The 25,222-nt window shown below is 47.7% G+C and overlaps 4 protein-coding genes across 6 annotated transcripts; 2 read left to right on the top strand and 2 right to left on the bottom strand.

The window, feature by feature from the left end:
- The first annotated feature begins 219 nt into the window (after positions 1 to 219).
- On the top strand, positions 220 to 2,651 carry clec11a (C-type lectin domain containing 11A). The gene is made up of 4 exons (XM_047022011.1): positions 220 to 622; positions 1,037 to 1,145; positions 1,228 to 1,419; positions 1,633 to 2,651. The coding sequence occupies exons 1-4, from the start codon at positions 494 to 496 to the stop codon at positions 2,031 to 2,033; spliced, it is 831 nt and encodes a 276-aa protein (XP_046877967.1). The 5' UTR covers positions 220 to 493; the 3' UTR covers positions 2,034 to 2,651.
- Positions 2,652 to 2,660: 9 nt separating this feature from the next.
- selenol (selenoprotein L) lies at positions 2,661 to 7,618 on the bottom strand. Of its 2 annotated transcripts, XM_047022009.1 has the most exons (10): positions 7,567 to 7,618; positions 6,910 to 7,075; positions 6,454 to 6,532; positions 6,312 to 6,365; positions 6,121 to 6,166; positions 5,679 to 5,806; positions 4,886 to 5,000; positions 4,662 to 4,784; positions 4,346 to 4,483; positions 2,661 to 4,224 (listed from the first exon to the last, which is right to left on the bottom strand). In XM_047022009.1, the coding sequence occupies exons 2-10, from the start codon at positions 7,010 to 7,012 to the stop codon at positions 4,087 to 4,089; spliced, it is 924 nt and encodes a 307-aa protein (XP_046877965.1). In that variant the 5' UTR covers positions 7,013 to 7,075; positions 7,567 to 7,618; the 3' UTR covers positions 2,661 to 4,086. The 2 variants fall into 2 exon arrangements, with proteins under 2 accessions (XP_046877965.1, XP_046877966.1); XM_047022010.1 differs by lacking the exons at positions 6,910 to 7,075; positions 7,567 to 7,618 and adding an exon at positions 6,757 to 6,903.
- Positions 7,619 to 8,218: 600 nt separating this feature from the next.
- ttc13 (tetratricopeptide repeat domain 13) lies at positions 8,219 to 21,406 on the bottom strand. Of its 2 annotated transcripts, none has more exons than XM_047021187.1 (23): positions 21,196 to 21,406; positions 20,421 to 20,515; positions 20,078 to 20,153; positions 19,839 to 19,909; positions 19,605 to 19,670; positions 19,146 to 19,238; positions 18,791 to 18,907; positions 18,212 to 18,322; positions 18,005 to 18,087; positions 17,618 to 17,759; positions 16,839 to 17,013; positions 15,945 to 16,101; positions 15,681 to 15,811; positions 15,306 to 15,438; positions 15,107 to 15,199; positions 14,722 to 14,805; positions 14,520 to 14,604; positions 14,085 to 14,191; positions 13,052 to 13,187; positions 12,508 to 12,587; positions 10,358 to 10,436; positions 10,049 to 10,128; positions 8,219 to 9,882 (listed from the first exon to the last, which is right to left on the bottom strand). In XM_047021187.1, the coding sequence occupies exons 1-23, from the start codon at positions 21,371 to 21,373 to the stop codon at positions 9,768 to 9,770; spliced, it is 2,487 nt and encodes an 828-aa protein (XP_046877143.1). In that variant the 5' UTR covers positions 21,374 to 21,406; the 3' UTR covers positions 8,219 to 9,767. The 2 variants fall into 2 exon arrangements, with proteins under 2 accessions (XP_046877143.1, XP_046877142.1); XM_047021186.1 differs by having other exon boundaries at positions 14,085 to 14,194; positions 21,196 to 21,405.
- A 98-nt stretch (positions 21,407 to 21,504) lies between these two features.
- arv1 (ARV1 homolog, fatty acid homeostasis modulator) lies at positions 21,505 to 25,187 on the top strand. Its single transcript, XM_047021188.1, has 5 exons — positions 21,505 to 21,655; positions 21,880 to 21,999; positions 22,121 to 22,277; positions 22,639 to 22,860; positions 23,049 to 25,187. Exons 1-5 carry the CDS (start codon positions 21,560 to 21,562, stop codon positions 23,174 to 23,176), a joined length of 723 nt encoding a protein of 240 aa, XP_046877144.1. The 5' UTR covers positions 21,505 to 21,559; the 3' UTR covers positions 23,177 to 25,187.
- Positions 25,188 to 25,222: the final 35 nt, after the last annotated feature.

Genomic DNA, 25,222 nt, shown 5'->3' with positions numbered 1-25,222 from the left:
GGAAAGCAGGATTCCTGTGGCATTTGAACTGGCATCCTTCCAATGTACAGAAGCGTCCCTCTGTAAGGACACATTCACTCATTTCCTCTCTTAATTCACTCGCCGCAAACCCTCGGAAAACACTGGCAGTGATATGTTTCCACCGCCCGAGACCTGACATGCCAGCCCAAAAAGACTGGGGGGGGGGGAAGTATTAGTGAATGGGGATGTGTGTGTCTGTGTGTGTGTTCATGAAAGTGCCTCACTAACACAAAGAGTGGAAGTGGGAGGTAAAGGAAAACAAAGAGCCTTCCTGTTGTTGGTGTAGCTCAGGACAAGTAAGAACCAGAGAGAGCGGGCAAGGAAAGAGAAGGAGAAAGAGAGGACAGCGGCATAGGGACAGAAACGCAAGGAAAGTGAGGGAGACATTGAGTGCGCGAGAGGGAAACCGACATTGAAAATAGAAAGGGAGAGAGGGCAGAAGTGTCCAACACGTTGCACAGCCAGCAGAGTTATGAAGAGGATAATGGACTGCGTTGCGCTGGTTCTGTTCAGCGTCCTGTGTCTGATGAGCATTCCCAGCAGAGGTGAGCCAGCCCCTGGCTCCACAGAAGCCTCCCCGGCCAACCCCGCGTCCATACAGGTGAGCGGACCAACCTACAGACCCCTCTAGATAACACACAATTACACACACAACCTATACCGTAGATGGTATGACCTCCATAGGTCCCCATGCTAGTAAGACCATAAAGGGCCACAGAGGCATATGTTTGATTACTGGGGTAACAGACATAACTTAGTATTGAGCACATGAGGAACTGTTTAACTGTGTTGGTTTTCCTAAGATGCAGGCTTTCCGCTGCAGTGGTGTATTCTGACACCTGGAGGGTGAGGCAGTCAAGCAAAAATGGTGTTAATATTAAAGACAATGGTGTCAACCATGGCTCATGGTTAGATAGTGAAGCTTTTTTTTTACCAGGAGATGATTTCCAAATTGTTTGTGAGCGCTAACGTCGTAAAGGTTCCACATGGTCCCGTTTGTGTCGTGTCTGTCAAGAGGTCGGAAGCGGAGGAGAAACAGGTCAGGGGAGACGTGCCAAACGAGTTTCCGGAACCTGAACCCACAAGCCCCCTCTCGGACTTTGAGAACACATACAATTACGTGTGTACGTACAACATACAAACGCAACATCTGACCCATATGGCTAGGAGAATTCTCTGTTATTCACCTCGTCTCTCCTCCTCCAGTGTCCAGGTTGGCAGCCATGGACCAGGCCATCCACAAACTAAATGTGGGCCACTATACTCTGGATATAAAGGTGACCCAGCTCTTGGATGGGGTGTCCCGGCTGGACGGCCGGATAGGTGACATAGAAGAACACATGCAGCAAGTCGTCCTTTACACCAAGGACAACCGCAAAGAGATAGGCCGGCTTGAGGGTAGGTATTCTGACGAAATACCACAGCATTTAAATATTGGAAAATCAACATTTCAAAAATACCTTCATAAAAAAGGCTTTTTTACTTGTATTGTAGCATTGAAATCCTCCACACACCGATTTGTCATTGTAAAACTTTGCAATTTGACACATTTGACTAACTCCCAGTGCTCATTCCAACTCTATTCTCAACCCGCCTCTTGCGCTGTCCCAGGGTGTCAGAAAGGCCGTCGTGTTGGCCACAAGTGCTACCTGGTCTACCGCAGCTTCGAGAACTACGCCGGAGCCAGCGCAAAATGCCAGGAGCGTGGTGGGAGGATGGCCATGCCCAGAGACAGGAAAGAGCAGGAGGCACTTGCAGACTACGTCAAAAAAGTATTTCACCCCGGGAACTGGCCGGTCTGGTTGGGTATCAATGACCTACTCACCGAGGGACAATACCTGTTTGAGGACATGACGCGCGTCTCTTACTTTCAGTGGCGCAAGCACTTCTTATCTAGCCAGCCGGACGGAGGGAAGCGCGAGAATTGCGTGGCGATGTCGTCGGATGACGGCGACTGGTGGGACCACTACTGTGATAGAAACATGTACCACCTCTGTGAGTTTGATGCCTAAGTGACACCCAGGCAGTCCAACCGCCATCTGAGTTATTGTAGATTGTCCACTCTTTCCTCCACTTTCTATCCTTCTGCTTCTACGATTTTCTGTCTGGTGTTGAATGGCCTATACGAGTTTCATAGACATGGAATGCTTGAATGTACGACATATTCTCTGACAAACATCGTGTTGGAGCAGATTGGCCCTTAAAGCCAAGACAATGCAAATAACCTACTGTATGAAGAAAATGACTTTACACTTTCTATGAGCAGCTTTTCTAGAAGTGAGCCTCACATTTGAATGTCAATTCTGTTCTATGATTGGCAGGTCTCTGTCATAGATTCACACCCAGCCAATATGAGTTCAAGTATTGAGTAGTTTGTGTACTGTGTACAGTAGAGTACTGTCATTCAACTGTCATTGTATTCACAGACATCGTAGGCTTCTACGATTCTAATGTTAAACAATAATACACAATTCTGTCAAAAAACTGAATGTTAAAATACTGTAAGCAGACTCGTAACGCACAATGTAAAAGCTCCATAAATAAATTATATTCAGTAAAATCAGTACACTTAATGCTGTTTTATGTCGGTTCACTAAGAGATGTAAGCAAAGCAATAAAAAACGTAACCTAAACCCAAATGATTTCAGTCATGTATGTCTAGTTTATTAAAGATTTGTGGTGATTTACATTCTCATAACATAGTTACATTACTACTACTGGATAACCTTGTTATTACACAATCACTAATAGACTAGTTCACAGTGGTCCTCACTCTCAATGTGTCACTAGACAAGTACACAAGATCTTTCTAGAGTACGCTGACTGCAGTCAATAGGAAAAGGGATTTCTCTTGGTAGGATATTAAAACCAGAACTTGAAGAGTGACCAGGTAAAACACTGTTTTACCAAGTGCTACTGGGACCAGTTTAGCCTGGCTCTGCCCTCCTTCGTACTTCCGCTCAATTTGGATTTTGCTTCTGTACTAGGTCTGGGAGCTCGGCTCTGAAGTCGGTTTCGAGAAACACATTTTTTGTAGGTCCAATCAGCGAACAGAGGGAGTGGCTGAGAACGATGTCCAAACAAGGGCACGATTAATGTTGTGCCCTTGTTTGAGTAGTTCAGTAATGGCGGCGGAGAAAGATGCGAGCGAAACTATTCTGCGGTTGTGGCAACGCTGCCGAATATAGGTTAAAGCCGGAGCAAGAACATTCCTTGCTGAGTTTTGTTGGTGGCCATGATGTTGTGGCCCTCCTCCCCACGGGGTTCGGGAAAGTTTGATTTTCCAGCTACGGCAGCTAGCTCCGTTACAGTAGTGGTGAAGGAGTTGGCTAAGGCGAACGCTTGCGATTGGTTATGGCAAATCCGAGTGGCTCTGGGCGGATCCAATAGTTTTAAACTTCAACAGGGGACCCGCCTTCAAGGAAGTTAACGTTTGTCAATGGAGAGATCCCAGACCCTCTGTACAAATGAAATGTACGAGTGTCTTGTCAGGACCAGGCTAGGACCAGTTAGCATTACAGAAAGATTTTCCTTCAAATCCTTAAATCACGTGATTTAAAGACAGTATATTTTAATGAATCATATGAATTACAAGAGGGTTAATTGAAATCTACACTTCAGGTCTACTCCCAGCGAACATCTATACCGTTCAGGAAGTCATCTAGGAAGTGACATCACAACCCTGACACCACGGCAGGAAGAGCGGGTCGGCCCTCAGCTCCGGAGTTCTCATCGGACCTCGCCTCTTCATGACGTCATGAGTGTGAGGCGTGTCGTCATCTACAGGAGACTGAGGGCTGCTCTTCTTCTGTGGTGTCAGTGTCATCTACAAGGACCCTGGACCTCAAATCACTCCCTTGGCCCTAGAGGTAGGGTTCTGGAAGGTGTTGGTGGTGGGTTAGGTTAATAGCGGCTGGTGGCTGGACAAGGTTAGGGTAGGGTATGGAAGAGGTTGGGTATTGGGCTAGGTGAAGTTAAACATAGGCTGGGTGTTGGGCTGGGTCAGAGATTGGCCAGCCAGGCTAGGTTAGTGAAGGCAAGGGCTAAGGATTTGGGCCTGTGGGCTTATCCAGAGATGGTGGAGGAGCCTGTACCAGTAATATCCTGCAGCAAGTCCCCCAGCACTGGTCTGTCTCTGGGGGTCATACAAGGATGAGACCGCAACACCTTCCCTCCCTGGTCCAGAACAAAGTCGCCCCCCATCTGGAAACAGACAAGACAGACAGACACATGGTTGGTCCAATCACAAAGCTTCCTGGCGAGCGAGGAGCTGGTATGGGTGTGGTTCAACGTTGTGGGAGACATTTCCTCCAGAAGGTCGTACCTGATAGAGGTCCCCCAACAGATGGAAGGGGATCTCGGGGAAGTCCCGATTTGCAGCCGGGTACTCTCCACACTGCAGCAGACTGTTGAACTTTAGCACCTTGGCGTAGGAGGAGCCCAAACCGAACGCTTTGTAGATCTAGCGAACGCAAGCCAAGGAGCCCATTGTGAGGCGAACAACAGATGAAAAGCACATTACATGTTGTGTAATGCAGCCTGCCTGTCTGCGTGTCTGTCCTCACAACAAATGAGTCAGTTTGAATATGGAAAATGTGTATCTGTGGGTACGTTTCTGTATCTGTGTGTACATGCGTTACCTTTCTCTCAGGGTCCAGCAGCATGTCGTAGGAGCAGCCTGTCTGCTCCAGCCACATCTTAGCCCCCTCTTGAGCGCCAAAGGAGACCACCAGAACACGCACCGACCCGGCATCCAGGAGATCCTGAACGGTGCACACACACACACACACAGAACAGGGTCAGTCACACACACATGCATACAAGCACACAGCTAATAGGCGATGTGAAACTCTGATAACAAAACCTGATTGGTCTCCATCTGGGCCAGGTGGTCTCGTCACGGAAGTCATCCAAAGTGTCGTATCAGAACCAGCAGCAGGTTCTCTCCTTTCCCAAAGTACCTACCCAGAGAGACACTCCTAGAACACACACACACACACAGCTATGAGAGTCTGTCATACATTCGTTCAGAAGTCTCACCGTCAGAAATACAGTCAGTCTAATCCAGGGGTCCCTAAACTATGGCCCGCCCACGCATTTGGACAGGCCCTCTGAACAATGCCAGAGACGTATTTGATTTATTTTTTTATAATATTTGTTTTTTTATCAGTTCACACTGATTAATATGCATAAGTAAGTAAATGTTTTGATTTCAATAGCAATGAATATGAAAAAAGTTCATTACGATAATGCTCTTTTAATAGACAATATATATCCCTTGATATGTACGGATGTACGGTGCTCAACAAAAACGAATCTAGCATTATAAATACATTTAAAATCATAATCAAATCTACACAATAATACTGGTAGTTGCTCCGGCCAATGCAATTTTCTTTTACAGACCGACCCGGCCCCACATTAAAGAAAGAAAAAATGTTTTGGTCCTCGCAGAAAAAAGTTTGGGGACCCCTGGTCTAATTCCAGATGAAAGAGGGCCAGCCAGTCAGCTAGTCACAAATGGCAGTTAAGCAGACAGACAGGCAGACAGAGATACAATTATGCAGGCAGACAGCTAAGCAGACAGATGGAGAGACAGACAGACAGACAATCAGGCAGACAGACAGACATGAGTTGGTGTGGTTCCGCAGACGTACTCTCCAGTCCTGGCATCGGTGAGGGGTGTGTCTGCACCCAGACTGTCCACGGTGGGCCCTCCGCTCAGCTGTCTGTCTGTGGCCTGCAGGTCTACATCCAGACGCTCCAGAAACTCATCCCACTCAGTCTGCAGGAATTACAACTCTGTAATTACACATCAACGGCACTCTCGAGATACAGCTTAAGGCACAATAACAACCCAAACCACAGAAGGGAACCAACCAGTGTGTAAGGACCTATTGTTTTTGCCCACACACAAATACAATGTAAACCCATGTTTACAAACATGAGTGACCACAGAAACATTAGCTGAAACCACAGGGATAATAACAAGTCTGTGTTCTTGCGCTAACCAATCATGTCTGAGGAATGTTAGCGTGTAGCAGAGGGGGTTTGGGACAGGGCTTCGATCCTGACTGTGTGCATCATGACGAGACGAACCTCCAACTTCAGTAGGTCCTCCATGCGATCCCGGACACTCTCATGGCTGATACAGAGGGAGGGAGAAAGCTCAGTTATGTAAACACTGCGCTGCAATCCACATGAATGAGCCTCATGTAGAACTTGAAACTTTCCCAGGACCCTGTGCATGGCCCTTGGGATTTCCAGTATGTTCTCTGGCTTCTACTCACTGGAAAAACTTCTGCAAAACAGCGTCTGCTTCAGACTTTTTGGTGACTCCAATGCTGTTGGATATACAAAAGAGATGAAAGTTGACGGGAGTACTAAACGTTTGAATGAATTGAGCCAATCATGTATCCCTTCAGTGCCTACCTGTTGTAGAGATCTGCACCAGCAGTCATCAGGCCAAACAAAGTGGTGATTTTATTGGGAACATAATCCTGTAGAGAGGCTGTGGGAACAAAGCAGCATTATCAGAGCTGGCTAGGGCATGTGAGAGCTTAGTGGTGCCTTGCACAACGCCACATGCCAGCATTAATCTCCAATTTGCAATACTATAGTTTGAGAGTGTGGAACTAATTGCTGATGATTCTAGAATAAGGATCAACTGGATGGTAAACTGAACACAGTTTCGAACGCTGGTGTTAAATACATACAGTCAACTACTTTACTTACATTAGTGACTTTAAGATTTCGAATTTGAGTCAATTTTAAGAGACTTCCTGTGTCTAGCGGATCTTTGATTGGGTCAGAGGCTAGAACCGTTGGCTAATTGCTACATGCTACAGAAGCTAACGCGCTAGTCAACTTTAGGCTACTTCACTCTACCTTCTGCCTCTTGCTTTCCATTCTCCAGAAGCACCCTTCCGAGGTTGATGAGCAGAGACAGAGAGCACGTCACATCATCCAAGCTGACGTCCTCCTTCTCCATGCCTGCCCTTCTTTATCTCTCCCAGCTCCAGCACTGGATTAAACTGGGAACCTGCTTTTAGAGCTGTGAGACGCACCATGTGACCAAACATGCACAACAGCGACATCTGGTGGTTAGCATACAGAAACTGGAGAGGGGGAGAGGGAGGAGTCAGAAGAACATTTCAAACTAATCACTAATCCCAGGTCTTGTGATGTGAAAGTATACTATAAATCATCTCTATAATACTCGGAATGTGGTATAGGCTATTTGAAGCAAATGTGATTTCCATTTCACTATCATTTTAAAATGAGTATCATGTCAGAATGTCCTCATTTAACATTTGTAGATTTGACACTTTTATTCTGAATACTCTAGTCTCGACCGTGTTGTAATGTTTTATGCTTGTCTCTTGCAAACAGAGACAGAGAACAAAAGTGGTTTCTGGAACAGTTCCGGCAGTATTTTCAGAAAAAAAGAGGAAAGAATCGGAAGAAAGGAGAGCCAAGCTGTTTGAGTTTGCAGAGGCAGTGGAGAAACTCAACAAGCCTACCATGTCTGACATCCCATCTTACCCAATGTCCCTGCACACTTCAGATGTCCTCAACCAGCAGGTGAAGCCAGAGTGTCTGTCTAGACTTCCGTTGAGGCTTTAGATCCGAGTCAGGGAGGTCACCCTGAACTGGATGAACCCAGAGCCCTATGGCTCTGGATGAACCTAACGTCTGTCCGGTGTCAACTCAGTTCTGATGAAACAGCAAATGCTCATCAGTTTTTTATGTTTTCACCTCACAGTGCACCAGATTGATGCATTTAACTGTTAAATTAAAAAACTGTTATACCCTTGTGCCCCCCTAGAATGTTTAGAGGTCAGAATCATAGTACTGGCGAGAGTTTCAATATACTTTCATCCCTTTTCTGCAATATCCCACTAATAACAGCCTCATCTTGTTAATAGCGAACCCACAGTATTTGTTGGTATGATTCCATTTCATTCCGCTAACGTCAATTTGCATGAATAGCCTCAAGTCAAACAATTGAATCTGCAGGGCTTCCACCACTTGGTGCCTTTGAGTAAGCCAATCAAACGTTTGACTCCACCCACGTTGAGCCTCTTCCTGATTTTTAGACTGCATTCAGGTACTTCTCTTTCAATGTGCTGATGCCACTTAATGTGAATGAGCCACTAATGACTTCTGACAGAAGGAAACAATATGACAGGGTAACTCAGTGTAGCCGTTTTATTGACCATTTGAACATCCCAATTCATCCTGGACCACAAAATCCCCTAAAATCACACATTCCTTTTTCTTCAAGTTGAGACACATAAAGTACTTTAAAAGTCCACCGTAACACTTTATTACAATGATTCACCCAGTGCAAAAAAAACAAAGAAGAAGACAAAAAGAAAGAAAAACTAAATCCAAACCAGTCAGCACAATCGTTAATATGGAAACATAAAACAGTAGTTACCTCCCAAAATGGACCTGCACAGGTCAGTTGAAAGAACATCTTTGTTTCATTCAATAAGCTTTTTTGATCATGAGCTCATTCACAAAAGGGAACCATCGTCGTGTGTGTTGCTAAGTCCCAGTAACAGGTTGAGATGGGAACAGAGAACTTTGTGGATAATTGGTCCAGGACTAATCTCAGTCACCCATAGTCTGCCCTAGTGAAAGTCCCTGAAAGTACACTGCTGTGTGTGCAGTTGTGACCTTGCTAATTAAAACACATTACTGGAGAGAAAAAAGAACAAAGGGTAAAGAAATGATTGGCTCATGGATGTTTGCCTTCTGACAGCACCAGAGGAATGATTAAAATGGCACCATGTTGTGTGCTTTTTTTTTTTTTCCTTCTTCTTCGGTTCACTTTTCCCTCAAAATAATGTGTTGCGTTTGAGTGCAACCCAAAATAGTTTTTGATCCTATTCCTCCTCATCACACCTTTTACTGGTAAGTTAAAACAATGACAAAAAGTGCCTTCCGACATCAACAAGACTAATAAAAAAAAATGGCTTGTCTTTTTTCTTTTCAAGTATCCCAAGAGGAATTAAATAGCCCCGAAGAAAAAGTTAAATTTAAAATCTCCCTGTCCTTTCTCTCTGCTAGTACTCTCTACAGGTATAAGGGGGTTGTTTTTAAAATAGAATAGAATTAAAGTGCCAATCACATTCATAGGGAATCCCTCCCATTCACATATCAATTTGTCTAACCCACCCATCAAGCTTTCCAGTACCATAGAGAACAATTGTTAGAAAGCAGGTGGTGGGTGCCAGAAAATCCCGAAAAAACATGAGCTTTTACCATGGGAGTTGTGAACGCAACCCCACCCTCTCATCCCATGGTGATTACACGTCTACAGGTAGAGAGCTCCTTGTCCACAGACGGAGGCTGTTACTAAACAACGTGGGGACGTTCACAGTTCCATTTAGAGACTTGGGAGAGGGGTTTTTGTGCTTCTGGAGAGAGAGATACAGAAAGAGAGAGAAAGGGGACAGCCCCCCCCCCCCCAGGCCTCCACCAACCTCTACAGCTTAACCCCCATAGACACTAGACCTCAAGAACAACAGACAGGATCAAGTAAGATGGCCGCCGGCTTCACTGTATTCTCCGGCAGGCAGAGAGGACGCCAACTTGCTCAGGCCTACCCCGTTGTTTTAGATCTTGCATCTACAGGGCAGGGGAGTGTAGAGCTGGTTGAGGGGGGTGGGGGGCTGAGTGGTCCAGGCAGCTGGTGGCTGGGGAGGGGGGGTTGGAGGAGGGGGGGAAGGGTCTTGTTATGACTTCTTGGGACAGTGCGAGGTCGGGTCTGTGTTCAGAACTTCAATCATGGTTCTGGAGGTAGGGAAGGTTTCTGCTACTGACGGAAGATTCTGGTACCAGCCCGGTAAACTTGTGAGGAAACAGAGAGAGAGGCAGACTGGGTTAGGGTAGTGGGGGCAGGCATTTGGATACACACCGTAGCCAGATAAGAAGAGGGGTAATAAATAGACTAAGCTCAGCAGCAGTTCTTGACATGAGCGAGGACACACGCTGTACGTTTTTATGGAACGCTCACCTTTTTAAATTCATCCAGTTCTTGGCTGTTTTACTAAAACTGTCTGGACTGGGCGTCGTCATGGCTTCGAAATCCACCAGCTGGATCAAACGTGAACCGAATAAAAATGGTAATTAGAGAAGACGCTGATTGATATTCCCACTGATCTCATTAATCTGCTGTGATACAATTCACGTATTCCAATAGCCCACAAGACGGTACACAACCACTTGACTGCATTGGATGAAGGCGCCCAGGGCAGCATGGCGGTGGTAAGGCCAGGTGTGTGGAGAGTGGTTGTCTAGTTGCATGTGGATGTTGCCTAAGTACCTTTCCTCTGGGGATCCTCCCTATTACCTCCTTCCCACTGGCCATCAGAGCTCCCATGACCACGGAGTAGGCCACCACGCTGGGGAGAAGGGGAAAGGGGGACACAGGGAGAAGGGGACAGGGGGACAGAGGGAGAAGGAGAGAGGGGGACACAGGGAGAGGGGGACAGGGGGAGAGGGGGACACAGGGAGAGGGGGACAGGGGGAGAGGGGGACACAGGGAGAGGGAGAGAGGGGGACACAGGGAGAGGGAGAGAGGGGGACACAGGGAGAAGGGGACAGGGGGAGAGGGGGACAGAGGGAGAGAGGGGGACACAGGGAGAGGGGAACAGGGGGAGAGGGGGACAGAGGGAGAGAGGGGGACACAGGGAGAGGGGAACAGGGGGAAAGGGGGATAGAGGGAGAGAGGGGGACACAGGGAGAGGGGAACAGGGGGAGAGGGGGACAGAGGGAGAGAGGGGAAGAGGGAACACATGTCATACCTCTGCTGTTTTCTGTTGTTAGTTGTGGGAGTACGGGTGGCCGTGCGTAAGTGTTTTGGGTGGGATGTGTGTAAGTAAGATGTGGAAAGTGTTTGTGAGTGTTTAGTAGGGCTGAACGATTTAGGAATTGGACGATTTTGACTGATATTGCAATTGCGATTTAATATACGATTATTATATGATTTATTAATAAATATAGATTTATACTGCTGATCTCCAGTCAGCAGCATAACACACCAAGTTCGGAAAAATTAAGGAAAACATAGGCTACCGCCTGTAGCCTGGCCTGGCTCTGCCCTCCTACGTACTTCCGCTTAATTTGGATTTTGCTTCTGTACTAGGTCTGGGAGCTCGGCTCTGAAGTCTGTTTCCCCCCCCAAAAAATGTGTAGGTCCAATCAGCGAACAGAGGGAGTGGCTGAGAACGATGACGTTAATGTCGTGCACTAGTTTGAGTAGTTCAGTAATGGCGGCGGAGAAAGATAAGAGCGAAACTATTCTGCGGTTGTGGCAACGCTGCCGAATATCCATAGGTTAAAGCCGGAGCAAGAACATTCCTTGCTGAGGTTTGTTGGTGGCCATGATGTTGTGGCCCTCCTCGGGGTTCGGGAAAAGTTTGATTTTCCAGCTACGGCAGCTAGCTCCGTTACAGTAGTGGTGAAGGAGTTGGCTCAGGCGAACGCTTGCGATTGGTTATGGCAAATCAGAGTGGCTCTGGGCGGATCCAATAGTTTTAAACTTCAACAGAGGACCCGCCTTCAAAGAAGTTAACGTTTGTCAATGGAGAGATCCCAGACCCTCTGTACAAATGAAATGTACGAGGGTCTGGTTAGGACCAGGCTACCTGTAGCCTACCTCTTCAAAAATATTTAGGTAAATCAAAGCTAAACGTAGGCTAATAACATGTGCATTGTACTTTCTTAACTAAAGCTAGCTAGCTACCGTTTTGGAGAAAAAAAAACTTGTTGTGGGGACCGTTGGAAATATTTAAAACTCACGCATCTAAAAGTTGAATCTTAAAAGAAACACTGTCTGAACATTTCTGATCCAGTAGCCTAACAGAAACGTAATGGCACTGACAGCCATAGTGATCCTACTGTATGAGTATCACCGAGGGGCATCATATCTTTCGTGATGAACTCTGTTACTGCTTGAGTAATTTCGTACATGAATATGGAGTTAGGCTTTGAAACATTTCGATCATCCTGTCGGCTTATTTGACACACTGGTGTTCAGCATTTTAGCTATGCATCGTACATGGCTTTGTGGTGTTTTTCAGGGCCGAATTAGGTTGGTGGTGTTGCCCCGTGAGGTAGCAACGTTAGCTAGGCAGGTTTTGCACAATACTTGACACGGTGCAGCATCTTTTTTAAAGGCAAAATTGGCAAAGTGTCTGTTGTGTCAGGTTCTGTTGAGCCTGAGGCCATCGTACAGGCCAAGGTTAAGTGTAACGTGCAAAGTTGATCCTTCGTCTGCAAACGGCGTTACTCTCGCGTGTCCCGTGACCAAAGTCAAATCGCAGCCTTTGCGATGACAAAATCTTGTATTGTCACATCGCGATATTATCGCAAATGCAACTTATCGTTCAGCCCTAGTGTGTAGGGTGGGGTGTGTGTGAGGGAGTGTTTTGGGTGGGATGTGTGCGAGTGTGTGCGTGAGAGAGTGTCTACCTGGAGCCTCTAGAAAGGGGCATGAGGTTACAGAAGTAGTAGACCAGAGATAGGATGAGGTTACACACTGCATCAGCGTCCTTAGGGGTTAGAGAGAGAGAGAGAGAGAGAGAGAGAGAGAGAGAGAGAGAGAGAGAGAGAGAGAGAGAGAGAGAGAGAGAGAGAGAGAGAGAGAAAAGCAGACAAAATGTCAATACCGTTTCATGGATGATAATGGCTCTTGCTCCTTGATAACATGCTTTGAGAACATTAAACGAGATACACCTGTCCGTCATAATGCAAGTCATTTGATCATATCAAAATCCCAGCATCACAGTATCAAATAGCCTTAGTCTTTGTGAGTTCACATAGTTGGTGTGCTCATAGACTAACCCGTGTTTCAAGTGTGAAGGCAGTCATACAACGGCACATTTTTAGACAAGACAACTACAAATAAATCTATTGAGCCACTCAAACAGCTTCTGCCTTATTGCTGCTACAGTGCTACAGCTCGACCCCAGAGTGGGGGCGTTTCTCTGACGGGGGAGAGAGGCGGGGCTCCTACCCCCAGTTCTGTGGAGAGCATGAGGGCCTTGCCCTTGGCTGTGAGGTCCTTGTAGAGGTTCTCGATCTCAGACTGGTACTGCTGGGTCCTCTCCTCGGTGGTCTGGGTCTCCACTGAGAACAGCATGTTCCCCACTCTGCAGGACGCGGCACGCATGTACACACACACACACACACAGAGCAATGTCACGGAAGCGTCCGGAAAACAGCAGGTCAGGAAGCAGGAAACATCTTTTTATGCCCAAATCAGACAAACACACACACAGTGGATGAAGGTATGGTATATTTTATGTGATGGAAGACCTCAGGCACAAACAAATCAGAAGGTGGTATATGGTCAGTTTGGACCCAGAACATGGACCTGAACACTGACGACTCTTTCCCTGTGCTGCTGTTCATCTCACTCCAGCATTTGTGTTACCCTGACCCTGGTCAACACGGGCAGGCCTGGAGGTAACCTTGAAGACCTGCACCTTCCCAAACAGCCGGAGAGTACCTCTCTCCTCACCATGAGGGAGACTCACATTCACACCATCAAACCTCGCTTCCTGCTCTGAAATGGGTTAGCTGGTTAAATCAACTCTGACTGCGTGTGTGTGTGTGGGCTCCTGTGCTCGGCTGAGTCGGTTGAACAAGCCCACCCGCACGCACCCTTCTGAACAGGAAGCGAGGTTTGATGGTGTGAATGTGATTCGACAGGCTAAGAGCTACGTTCTATAAGTTAAGGGCGAAAGAAAAGTAATGGGGGCTGAGGATATCTCCATAGGGGGTAGGGGTTAGGGACTAGGAGTTTTGGAGTAGAGGGTAGAGAACAATTCTTGGGACTAGGGACTAGAATCGAGGGACTAGCGATTCCTAGGACTAAGCGGCTAAGAACTGAGCACTTGTACATATCTGTAAAGGATATAGAGTTGGTGGTGGGCTATGTCTGGGACTGGGTTCTAGTTCAGACCCGTAGGGACTAGGGGTATGGGCTGGTTTAGAACGAGGGTTAAGCACAGACCTGTATTATAGTACTGGCTGTTAGCACAGACCTGTCTCCTGTGATGGTGATGGTAAAGCCGTCATACTCCTTCCCAGGATCCTTCACACTGGGCACCTTGGAGTTGACTGTGAAGCCATCTCTGGTTTTACTGTTGAACTGCTTCAAGACACAAAACACACAAAGACACGCGCACACACACACAAATGCCGTCAGACAAGCTATACAAAAACGACACCGCAGAATCGGATCTATCTCTGAAACACTGCCATGGCAAAACGGGTGTTTTTCCTGGAATAGACACGGACAAGTGTTTTACTGACAGCCTCTCTCTCACATCCCTCCATCTCTCCCAGACACCATCCCTCACTATTTCAAACTCCCTCCCTCCCCTTAGTCCTTCCATGATTCCCGCCTCTCATCCACCCTTCCATCCTAACTCCTCCCATCCTCCCCCCCTCTCCCTCTCCCCCCGCCCCCTCCCTACCTTCATGATAGGCAGCAGGTCCTCCACCTTGCTGACACTCTCCAGAGCCTGTCTAACCTCCAGCAGCCCCCTGGGATTGTAGGCCCTAGGCAGCAGGACACACACACACACGCAAGATTATACTTTGGGCCTCGTTTTGAAAGCAGCACTGAGAGCTTGGGTCATACACCTGAGCCACAAGTGTAGCTTTCATGTGACTAACCCGTGATAGACCAGTATTCTGTCTTTGATGAAGTTGAGGATGTCGTCGAAGTAAGCCAGATAGCGGATGTTGATAATCTGCCCCCTGAAGGAGAAGCAGAGCCACCACATCAGCAAGACCACCCCAGTAAAACGACAAAAATCTGACTTTCTTCGGCCCTAGGGGTTAGTTTCCCTAGGGCTAGTTTCCCCACCGAAAGTCCTAGCGCTGAGATCTTCTTTCATGGGCTCACTGTTCTAGACACACCCGCTGAGGTCTTAAAGAAAACCACAAAAGCTGAGGGGGAACTCCAGCCTGATGGCTCTTTGTAGAGCGAGGTGTCTGGTGATCTGGTTTCTGTCACGGACCGGCAGCGTGGTGCGTGTGAGTTGGTGGGGGAGTCTACCTGATGAGATTGATGTGGTTGTTGAACCCACGACTTAGACTCCTGGCGGGCATCTGATCCAACCACAGAACTGGCTGGTCCGGATCTGCGATCCTGCGAGAAAGGCGCCAACACATGGGATAGTGAGGGGGTGAGTCATTGCCCCGACGTGTAAATAAACTCCCTCTCTCTGTGACTCCCTCTCTCTCCCGATCCTTACCGCCTCCATTTGACGGCTATGTCGAACATGTCTCTCCATTGCATCTGCCTGGTCTTGCCGTTGACCCGGACCTTGGCGTTACTCCAGGTCCGCTGCATCGCCTGCATCACCTCCAGGGTGGCCAGGCCCATGGCTGGACATACACACACAGAGAGAGAGAGAGAGAGAGAGAGAGAGAGAGAGAGAGAGAGAGAGAGAGAGTGTGGCGGAGAGAGAATGAGAAACACACTTGTGATCCCTTCTTATCCATGTCCAGTCCATAACACTATGAAACTATCCCCTTCGACACATGCTAACAGGCAGAGCCGTTGAGACCCCCCCCCCCCCCTCCCCACACACACCCCTACCCGACACACCCACCACCCCAGGGTGTACCTCGGTGGATGCGCCTGTTGGGCAGGAAGCCGGGGGTGTTGTACTGCATCAGGCCCCCCAGGTGATCGGCCGTGCAGATGAGCTTCTGGACCTCGCTGCTGTAGCTCTCAAAGTTCTGCGGTAGCACGTCTCTGCATCGGATGGAAGCAGCGGGGGAGGAGGGGGAGGGGTGAGCAGGACAGGTGAATGTGCTTCTCTCTCCAATCACACACCCACAGACGCACAAACACACACAAACACACGCAAACACAGACGCACACGCACTTGATGTGCGGCTGCAGGCCCGGCTGCTCCTCGTAGTCCTCGATGAGGAAGGGCAGGTTCTTGGCCCAGTGGTTCTTGAAGTTTCCTGGGAGGTCCTGGTCCACGTTGTACTCAGCCACGGAGATGTCCAGGTGAGAGTGGAGGTACCGGGAGTATTCTGGGGGAGGAGAGGAGAGGAGAGGAGAGGAGAGGGGAGGGGACGGGAGAGGAGAGGAGGGGAGAGGAGAGGAGAGGAGAGGAGAGGAGAGGAGAGGAGAGGAGAGGAGAGGGGAGGGGAGGGGAGGGGAGGGGAGGGGAGGGGAGGGGAGGGGAGGGGGGGGGAGGGGGGGGACAGCAAGGAAGGTTAGGAATGGACTCTGTCGTAGCGATAGACATCAGGAGAGGACATTAGGATACGAGAGACATAAGGGAGACACAAAGTTGTATTCCACCCAGACTAATGGGAAATTTGACCTGTATCAAAAGCTATCCAACAGGAAAACCTGGTCGGATGAATGACAAGGAACTCAGATGACTCAGGGGTCAGATGGCTGAGCGGTTAGGAAATCGGGCTACTAATCAGAAGGTTGTCGTTTGATTCCCGGCCGTGCCAAATTACGTTGTGTTCTTGGGCAAGGCACTTTACCGTACTTGCCTTGGGGGGAATGCCCTGTACTTACTATAAGTCGCTCTGGATGAGAGCGTACGCAAAATGACTAAATGTAATGGAACTCTTTACAAAAAAAACAAACAAAAAAAGTAGATGAGTATCCTGACAGATTAAGTCTAATCTCAATTTAAAACCAGCGCCCCGAGAGTTACGAAACGAGAATTTCAGCGATTTGTGAACAGCTTGAGCATTTGGGAGTGCGATTGGTGTGTCAATGGGGATTGATGCTAGGTTGGTTCACCTACCTCTGAGGTATTTGACTTTCAGGTACTCCGAGCTGGCCTTTTGCCCCAGCAGGGGGTCGTTGAGCATGACCTTGGTCTGGGCCTTGATGCCCTCGTAGAACTGGCCCATGGCCACGTGGCTCAGCCCCTTCATGTACTGGCAAACCTCGTTGTAGGGCTCCAACTGCAGACACCGCTGAGGGGGGGGGGGGGGGGGGAGAGACAGGTCCAAGTTTACTGGTGCACTTTGATGTAGGGCGCTACCTATAGGCACTGCTGGAAGGGTGAAGGCGATGATAAGTGACAGAGCAACAGAAAGACAAGACCCAAAATCGTTTATAGTAGTTGACAGATGGCCATGGGACAAACGTAAGACTGTGGGGCAGGTTAGCATTAATGCGTGAGCTCGTTCATGTCAGTATGTCGGGTAGCTAGGAGCTTGTTTAGAAACTTTAGAAAAAGAATGACTTTCAATGAGCGATGGACTGGAGATGACAAGTATCCAGTAGTATTACACACGACGACACACAGGACACAACAGGAAACACAGGCTTCCTGAAACACTTTCTACCCCCTAAACTAGATTAACATTGTGACCGTTGTGTACATGCGTGAGTGGCAAGGAGATCACACCTCATCCTCCAAATACCACACACACGGACTGAGCATCACGTGTGTCATCACTGGCCAAGCGTTGTCAGCAAGTGAACTGATAGCAACACAACAGAGTCAACAAAGCCTGGAATACCACACACAGGGCACCAACTCTCACCCACCCCCACCCCCACACACATAGTTACCTTAAAGTTTCCAATGGCCTCTTGCAGGCTGCCGTGGTGGTAGAGCATCATGCCTCGGAGCTGAAGGGACTGGATGTGGTTCTGGTTGAGCAGCAAGGCTCGCTGGAAGCTCTCCATGGCCGCCTCAAAGTCCCCCAACTCCCTATAGAGAGAGAGAGAGACAAAGAGAGACAAGGGGAGAGAGAGAGAGAGAGAGAGAGAGAGAGAGAGAGAGAGAGAGAGAGAGAGAGAGAGACAGACAGACAGACAGACAGACAGACAGACAGACAGACAGACAGAGATATGGTTAAACACAGATTGAGAGAAAGACCCTGGCAATAAAGGTAGAACACAGACAGAGTGGAGATGGATGAGCTAAAAGAGAAAAAGAAAGAAAAAAAGGGCTACCTGTAGGCCTGGCCCAGGCTTTTATAAGCATCTATGAAGTCCGCTTTCAATTTCAGGGCCTCCTTAAAGGTCTCTATGGCTTCCTGGAAAGATGAAAAGGAACAGGGCTATCACGGTTAGCATGTAGTGACAGATAGCACATTAACACAGCTAGCTAGCTCCAGGCTAGTTTAGGCTAACGCTAGGCAGTGAATCGGAGGACTTCACCTTAAGCATGCCTCTGTGGAAGAAGGTAAGGCCTTTGTAGAGCATAGCGATGGGCTGGTTCTTCTTCAGGTCCAGAGAGCGCTGGAAGTCCTCCATTGCAGATACATAGTCCTGTGAGGGACACACAGCACCAGAAGAGGATATGGAGAGCAGAGGGGGATGTTGTGAATTAATGAGTAAAAATAGTCATGAATGATTTATTCAATGTTTAATGTTTATTTCAATGTTTGATTTCTTTAGAAGTGAGTTTCTTTGAAAACAGAAACTGTTCAATTTGCCATTTATTGTGGCATTTAGCTTCAAGAATATTACCCATGAGGCTTAGTGAGAGTATCTGTGCGACAGAGAAGTGATTGAATCCCTGTATAACACTGCACAAGATGTTCAGTAAACAGTGCAAGGCGTCAGTGGTCATTATTCCCTGATAAAATCAAAATTCATGCCAGGGGAGGACTCTGGGCAGACCAGTGCTACGTCCGCAAACGTGTCTGTTTTGCAATATTGCGTGTGTATGATTGTGTGTAGCATTATTGAGTGTGTGTGTTTTGTGTGTGTGTGAGACACGCTGTGTGTTCTGACCTCAGAAATGAAGAGCAGGGTTCCTCTATGTCTGTAGAGGCGTGCTGAAGGCTGCAGCTGGATGGCTTTAGACAGGTCACTCAGGGCCTCTGTGATACGGCCCAGCGGTGAAAGGATCTGCACACACACACACACACACACACATACTGTCACAGCAGCACCAGAGAAACGCCTGGCGTCGGTGTCAACAGTCTGGGGGAGGAATCAAGACGGAATGAAGGAATGTAGGAATGTTTGTGGCTCTCTATCTGCATGAGTGTATCTCTCTCTCTGCCCATCCCTTCCCAGGCTTCCCAGACTGGAAGGCTTCCTCCTCCTCCACGTCGCCCTGCCTCTCCTCGATGGCAGTTCTCACCTCTGCCCTCTGCTCGTACACCTCAGGCCTGCTGGGCTCCAGGGCAATGACTCGGCTCAGCTCGTAGAGCGCCAAGTCAGCATTCTTTATGTCCTGTAGGAGGGGGATGAGAAATGGGAGGTTGGGGGAGGGGGCACACAGTTAGCACTCAATGTAAAGTTGGTGTTGTTTTATATTGTTTATATGTCTATTTTGGTGTCGTTAATAAATACATAAAAATCATTGTTTATGTTGTTTTATATGTTCATATTGTTTCTTATTTGTCCATTACACTTTCAGTCATTTCTTTGTTATCTCTTATCTTTTTCTTCTGCTGCATTTCTCAAAATTTCCCCTCCTGGGGATTAAGAAAGTGTTATCTTATCTCATCCTTGAGCAGTCACTTCTGTGTGGAGCACCCCAAACCCCCGATGTCGTCAAACTCAGCTTTCAAAATCCCTCCGCGAGATCGTCACCCACCTGCAGACTCTTCTTCCCGTACGCTATCCCTCGTCCGTAGATGGCACTGACCAGCTCTGGGTCCCCCTGTTGGGGAACAGCCACAACAACAACAAACACACCATCAACAACTGCACAAACAGTGCCGCGCCGTATGGACAGACGCCATGGAAAGGGAGTGGGCCCATCTTCCCCTCTTCTACAGCAGGGACTGTTGAACCTGAACACACATACAGTCCGGTCGAGCCCACCCACCTGCAGTAGCAAAGAGAAGTGTTTGATGGCTTCGTCGTAGAGGCCGTTGCCTATGAGAACGTATCCTATTGCTGCTCCCGTAGGTTCCAGCAGCAAAACAAAAACACGGGGGAAAGAATTGTGTCAACAGGGGTTAAAACGCAGAAACACGGAATAAATGCAGGAACACGAAAATCGCTGTGTGGATGAATGAATGCACAAAAAGAACGAATGAACGTTTCTTCCTGGCGGAAACGTACCGAGCTCCTCGTTTGTGTTGAGGTTGTCGACAGGGAAAGGGAACCTTTTCTGCTCTATGAACAGCCTTGCTTGGCTCTGGAGCAGGCGGACACACACACACACACGCAAACACACCACAAAGAGGTTAGTCAGATAAGACCGTATCAGCCACACTGCTGCTTCTGGGAGGAAGAGAAGTGGAGCGGCTTGCTTCTGGGCGCTGAAGAGACTCTGTTGAGAGTCTGTTGTAGTAGGGCGAATATTCTGCTCTCATGTTGCTTTCCTATTTTCTGGGAGGTTTTTATGGTATACAGGCCTGTTAGGAGTTACAGAAGTAGGACGGGTGAAACTTGTGGAACTCACCAGGATCTTCTCAGCGTTGAGCGAGAAGACCGACTGACATGGCGGACTGCTTCCTTCCTCACAGTCCGGGTCCTCCAACTGCAGAATCGATGACTCTGCAGAGACAGTGTGAGAGCGAGAGTGTCACAAACAACCATAACCAAAATTCCCTATGGTACACACTCCACAGAGCTCCAAGCCCACAAAGAAATATGATACACAGGTCTAGAGTCGCCCTGTCACCCTGTGACTTGGTTCAGCAGGTTGGCAGTTTTTATGAATACTCCGTTGACAACGTTTTGTAAAGTTTGAAGTCATTCATTCGCGTTGTTCTTGAATTTAAATCGCCACATTACACTTCCAATTATGCACCTTTAGAACCCACTGCTGCGAGCTGAAGAGTGCACGGTGGGACTACTAGACAACATAGTACAATACGTTCCCTTTCACATTGCAAGCCATTTAAGCAACTTAAGACTACAACAACTGATCTAGCTAAAGCCAGCAAATACAACTAGTTACGATCAAGAAAACCTGCTTCATTCAATTAAATGCTATGGCAGTGACTTAATTGCAGTCAATGGTTCTCCTCTGACCTCTGTCATTGTAAAACGTAACCTTTAGTGCTAGACTAGCGCCTCCAGGGAGCGGTTAGCTGGTTGTCCGTGTTATATGTCAACGGGCGAGGAAGACAGGTTTGACACCCAACAACAGATAGCACTGGTGGCTAGTTAGCTAGCCGCATTCAACACCGAGTACGAGGACGTGGCAAAACTATGGCAAAGAGAGATCCTACCGCAGTCCGCTGCGTACTCTTCCAACTCTGGCGAGCTACAACCATGTTTGTGCAGATCGCTGTTGAAGAAAGTGAGAGTAGATAAGTGCTCAGTGGAAAAGATGGCTCGACTGAAGCAGAGAAGTGAAAGGGCTACCACAACAACACCTCGGCAGGCAGGTGCCATGTTGTGTTTCATGTGTGTAGGTGATGAGAGCGGAAGCTTTGCTCGTGTAGTTCCTTCACTGCCTACGCCCCCTTGCAAATTCCTCAAAACCAATCTGCCAGTTAGAGTTGCAAAAAACTACATCTCCCATGCTATCTGGGACCAATCCAGGAAGTCACCTTCGTCAAGCCGGCAGTTAGGGAGTTTGAACAAGACATAATGGCTAAAGCTGTCTTTCGGTGTGTGGAATGTAGCGAGGACGCGGTCGAGCTTCACAGAGATTACAGTAATGGGATTTTGAAGATAACCATATGCGTGAGTTAACTAATTACCACCTAGCTGAGTGGTAGTGTTGATGCTGTAGTCGTGGATCCAGACACTTTGCCAAGCTAGCTAGCTGTAGGCTATGGCACAATATGCCCCCAAGAGAAAATCTGTGTAGTAAATTGTTGCGTGGTTAATTGGGCAGTGAGAACAGTGTCTTCCTGCTATCTGTTCCTTAACCCCACACACTCAATGTTTGCGGATTCGTTTTACAGGAGTCTTGCAAGAAGCCCGTGGACAAGTACATTGAATATGACCCAGTCATAATCCTGATAGATGCCATTCTATGCAAAACCCAAGCTTTTAGGCACATTCTGTTCAACACTACCCTGAACGTAAGCATTAGTCTTCTGGAGATTGGTGTCTGTCAGAGTGCTACACAAACCTTTTACAATCAACGCAGAGAAACGAGGATGCCTCACAGTGTGTGTGCGTGTGTTCCTATTCCCTCCACAGATCCACTGGAAGTTGTGTGTGTTCTGCCTGCTATGCGAGGCCTACCTGAGGTGGTCTCAGCTGCACGTATCTGAGCCCAGTAACAGCGACCCCTCGGACATCATCAGATACACCAAGGAGTGGAACTTCTACGCCATGTTTGGCCTGGCCACTCTTGGTAATAATAAGACTTCTGCCACAGTACAGGGTTTGGCTCCATTTAAGTCTCACATATCAAACATGTGAATAGATCAAAAGTCTGATGGGGGAGTTGTGTGTAAACGGGGCATCACACTTTTCTTTCTGTTTCCTAATTATCTAATGAATCGTGTTCATGTTTCCAGCCCAGAGAATCAGTGATATCCCCCTAGAAGTTTAGTTTTTCTGGGAACTGAGATTAGCGTCCATGTGGTTTGTGACACTGGCCCAATTCCTTTTTTTTTTTTCTTTTTTTAACTTAAGGAAGATTCATGCACCAAATCACAACGTTTCTACATCAAAAAGACTTGAGTTCTGTTCTCGTCCCTGTGCGTGGGCAGAGCTGTGTGTGTTCTGCGCGGGGGTGCTGTGCTTGCTGTGGTTGTCAGGGAGGCTGCGTTGCCGCGGCGCCGAGACGGCTCGTCTGCTCCGAGCCCTGATGCTGTCCTCCTACGGCAAGGTCCTGCTTGTCCCCGCCGTCATCTGGGAGCACGACCATTCCCCGCTCTGCTTCACCCTCATCAAGCTGTTCGTCCTCACCTCCAACTCCCAGGCCATCCGGGGTAGGCAACTCTCCGGGCAAACTGTTTGAAGGCTCTGCTCGTCTGGGTTCCCCCAGATGGCAGCTGTCCCCGTCTGAAACTCGAAACGTGAAAGCTGACACGGGTTTGATATTTTGTCTCTCCCTTCCCTGTGCCTCCCCTGTCTCTCCTACCTGACCCCCCCACCCCACACCCCCTTATCTTTCCAGTAATCCTAAACTGTAGCAGGAGGCTGTCCCTACTGGCGGTGTGTGTGGGCCTGCTGTGTGAGACCGGCTTGGCCCAGGCTTTCCAGAAGGTTCCCTGGAGCCTCCAGGACACCCTGGCATTGCACTGACTTCTGACCTGCCGCAGCCATTCCCTGAGAAGGGCTTACAATATCTTTTGATTGGCTGATAGGCCTGAAAGGAACTTTTTTGATTGTCTGGTTTGAATCCTTTTAAGGTCTTCTCATACTAGAAGCGAGTGGCGTGTGTTCCCTTAGCTTCAGCCACCTGCCACAGAGCCAACAGCTGACTGATATGGGTCAGACTGCACTATCAAGCAGAACCCAGTGGACCAAACTCCAGAAATAACTCTGCCTGTCTGGAATTTGCCATCTATTTGAATGAATGTTCCCTTGCTGAGTTAGTCTGGGAGGACAAGAACCATACTCCCTGGATTGTCACAAAAAACATCACTTAATGAATGAACTGTGTGCACCTACCTACGTGCAAGTGAGTTAATGCAGGTCTGCTAAACTGTGAGAGAGAAGAAGGACCTAATTGATCCAACAACAGCCTCTGTGTCTAGGCCTCGAGCCTGGCTGGTGAGCTGCCATTCCGGAGGTTACCTGAAGTCAGAAATGTAAAAAATGTCTACTTTTACAAGTTGGTGGGCTGTGAATGTAACATTTGTGTGTGCGCGCTGAAGAGCTTGAGGGGCTAGTATAAATGTGGAATTCCACAGGTATTGCCCTCACCCTGAATCTGAACTGTGAAAGAGGGCAATGTTCGCTTAGTTATAATCTTGCTGTGATTAACGCAAGTAGCCGAGGAATGATGAACGTGTGGAGACAGAGAGAGGTGACTTGACGTGCATGTCCATGGATAACTGATCGTGTGTTGGGAAGTGCATAACTCCTCACCAGAACCAGATGCAGAGTTTCACCTCACTGGGGGAAACGAACATTCTCTGAAAACGCTTTTGTTCTCCTCAAACATGGTCCTCCGTGTCCATATGATCTATACATAATGTACTTTTATTTTATTTGGTGATATCTGTAATTGTGAAAGACAGCATTTTTTCTACTGTTTCTGCCTGTGTGAATTCCTGCCAGATGTCTGTTTGAGAGGAATGCTAGGATTCATAGTGAACCCACAAGATGAAACAGCTCATCAGATCACATGGGGAACACTCCAGCTTGGAATGTTTGGTTTGGTGTTCTGAGGTTCAGAGTTGGGCCCTGGTTGGAACAGTAGAGATGCTGTTGCCAGTGTAAACTTGTGAACCCCTTCAAACTATTTATCTTAAATGAGCATCTGATTTATGGTCCAAAATATCACAGATTGAGTTCAAGTTAATAACTATACTACTATACAGTACACAATATCCAATACATTTTCACTGTATAAACAGACATTGTTGCCGATGTAGTAAACATTTAATGAATATCTGTGGATTTGTCTGCACATTGCTGTGGTACAAAACGTCATGTTTGGTGCATACCTTTGCATTTCTTACCTGTCTTGACTTACTGAAGTGTTAAGTTGGACTGTAAACTATCAGCACCAACTCTAGTATAGCTTAACTGTTACTCTAAGATTATTTATTTTACTGCACTGCTTCGAGTAAAGCTTTGGATGACCTTGCACTCAAATACTCTGGATAGGATACGATCCTTAATGAAATCGGCAAGGGTCTAAAACAGGCTGTAAGATTGAAAAAGTTAGTTATTTGATCTGTGCTCAAGCTTGTCTAAGCCTGCCCATTGCTACCCATGCTGCTTGTTTTGGTGCATCCATGGTGGTAGTGATTCTGCGGTGCATCCATGATGATGGTGGCAAGTTGTACAATAGCTAAGCTGGCCAATCCCATGGTGAGTGACGCATACCTTGGATTTGCTGTCAATCAAGATTATGTTTAATCTGCTGCGATCTCCTAAACAGGTGCTTGGGCAGGGAAGACAGAACCACATTCCAAAAGGGCAGTACTGAATGTGTTAGCCAATATTTACACACACACAATCTGTTTAGCGCACATAATCTGAGGACTAGTGTCCTGTGTCTGTATTAAGTCTGGGAATGGGTTCACCAAAAATGACATTCAGATAGAGAGCTAGATATTTACACCACCAGTGACAGAGCCCCAGAGCTGAGGCCTGCTACTGTTCAAACAGGGAACG

Source organism: Hypomesus transpacificus, chromosome 6 (assembly GCF_021917145.1).
Source record: "Hypomesus transpacificus isolate Combined female chromosome 6, fHypTra1, whole genome shotgun sequence".
Taxonomy (NCBI): domain Eukaryota; kingdom Metazoa; phylum Chordata; class Actinopteri; order Osmeriformes; family Osmeridae; genus Hypomesus; species Hypomesus transpacificus.
This window is presented reverse-complemented; position numbering and strand designations above follow the sequence as displayed.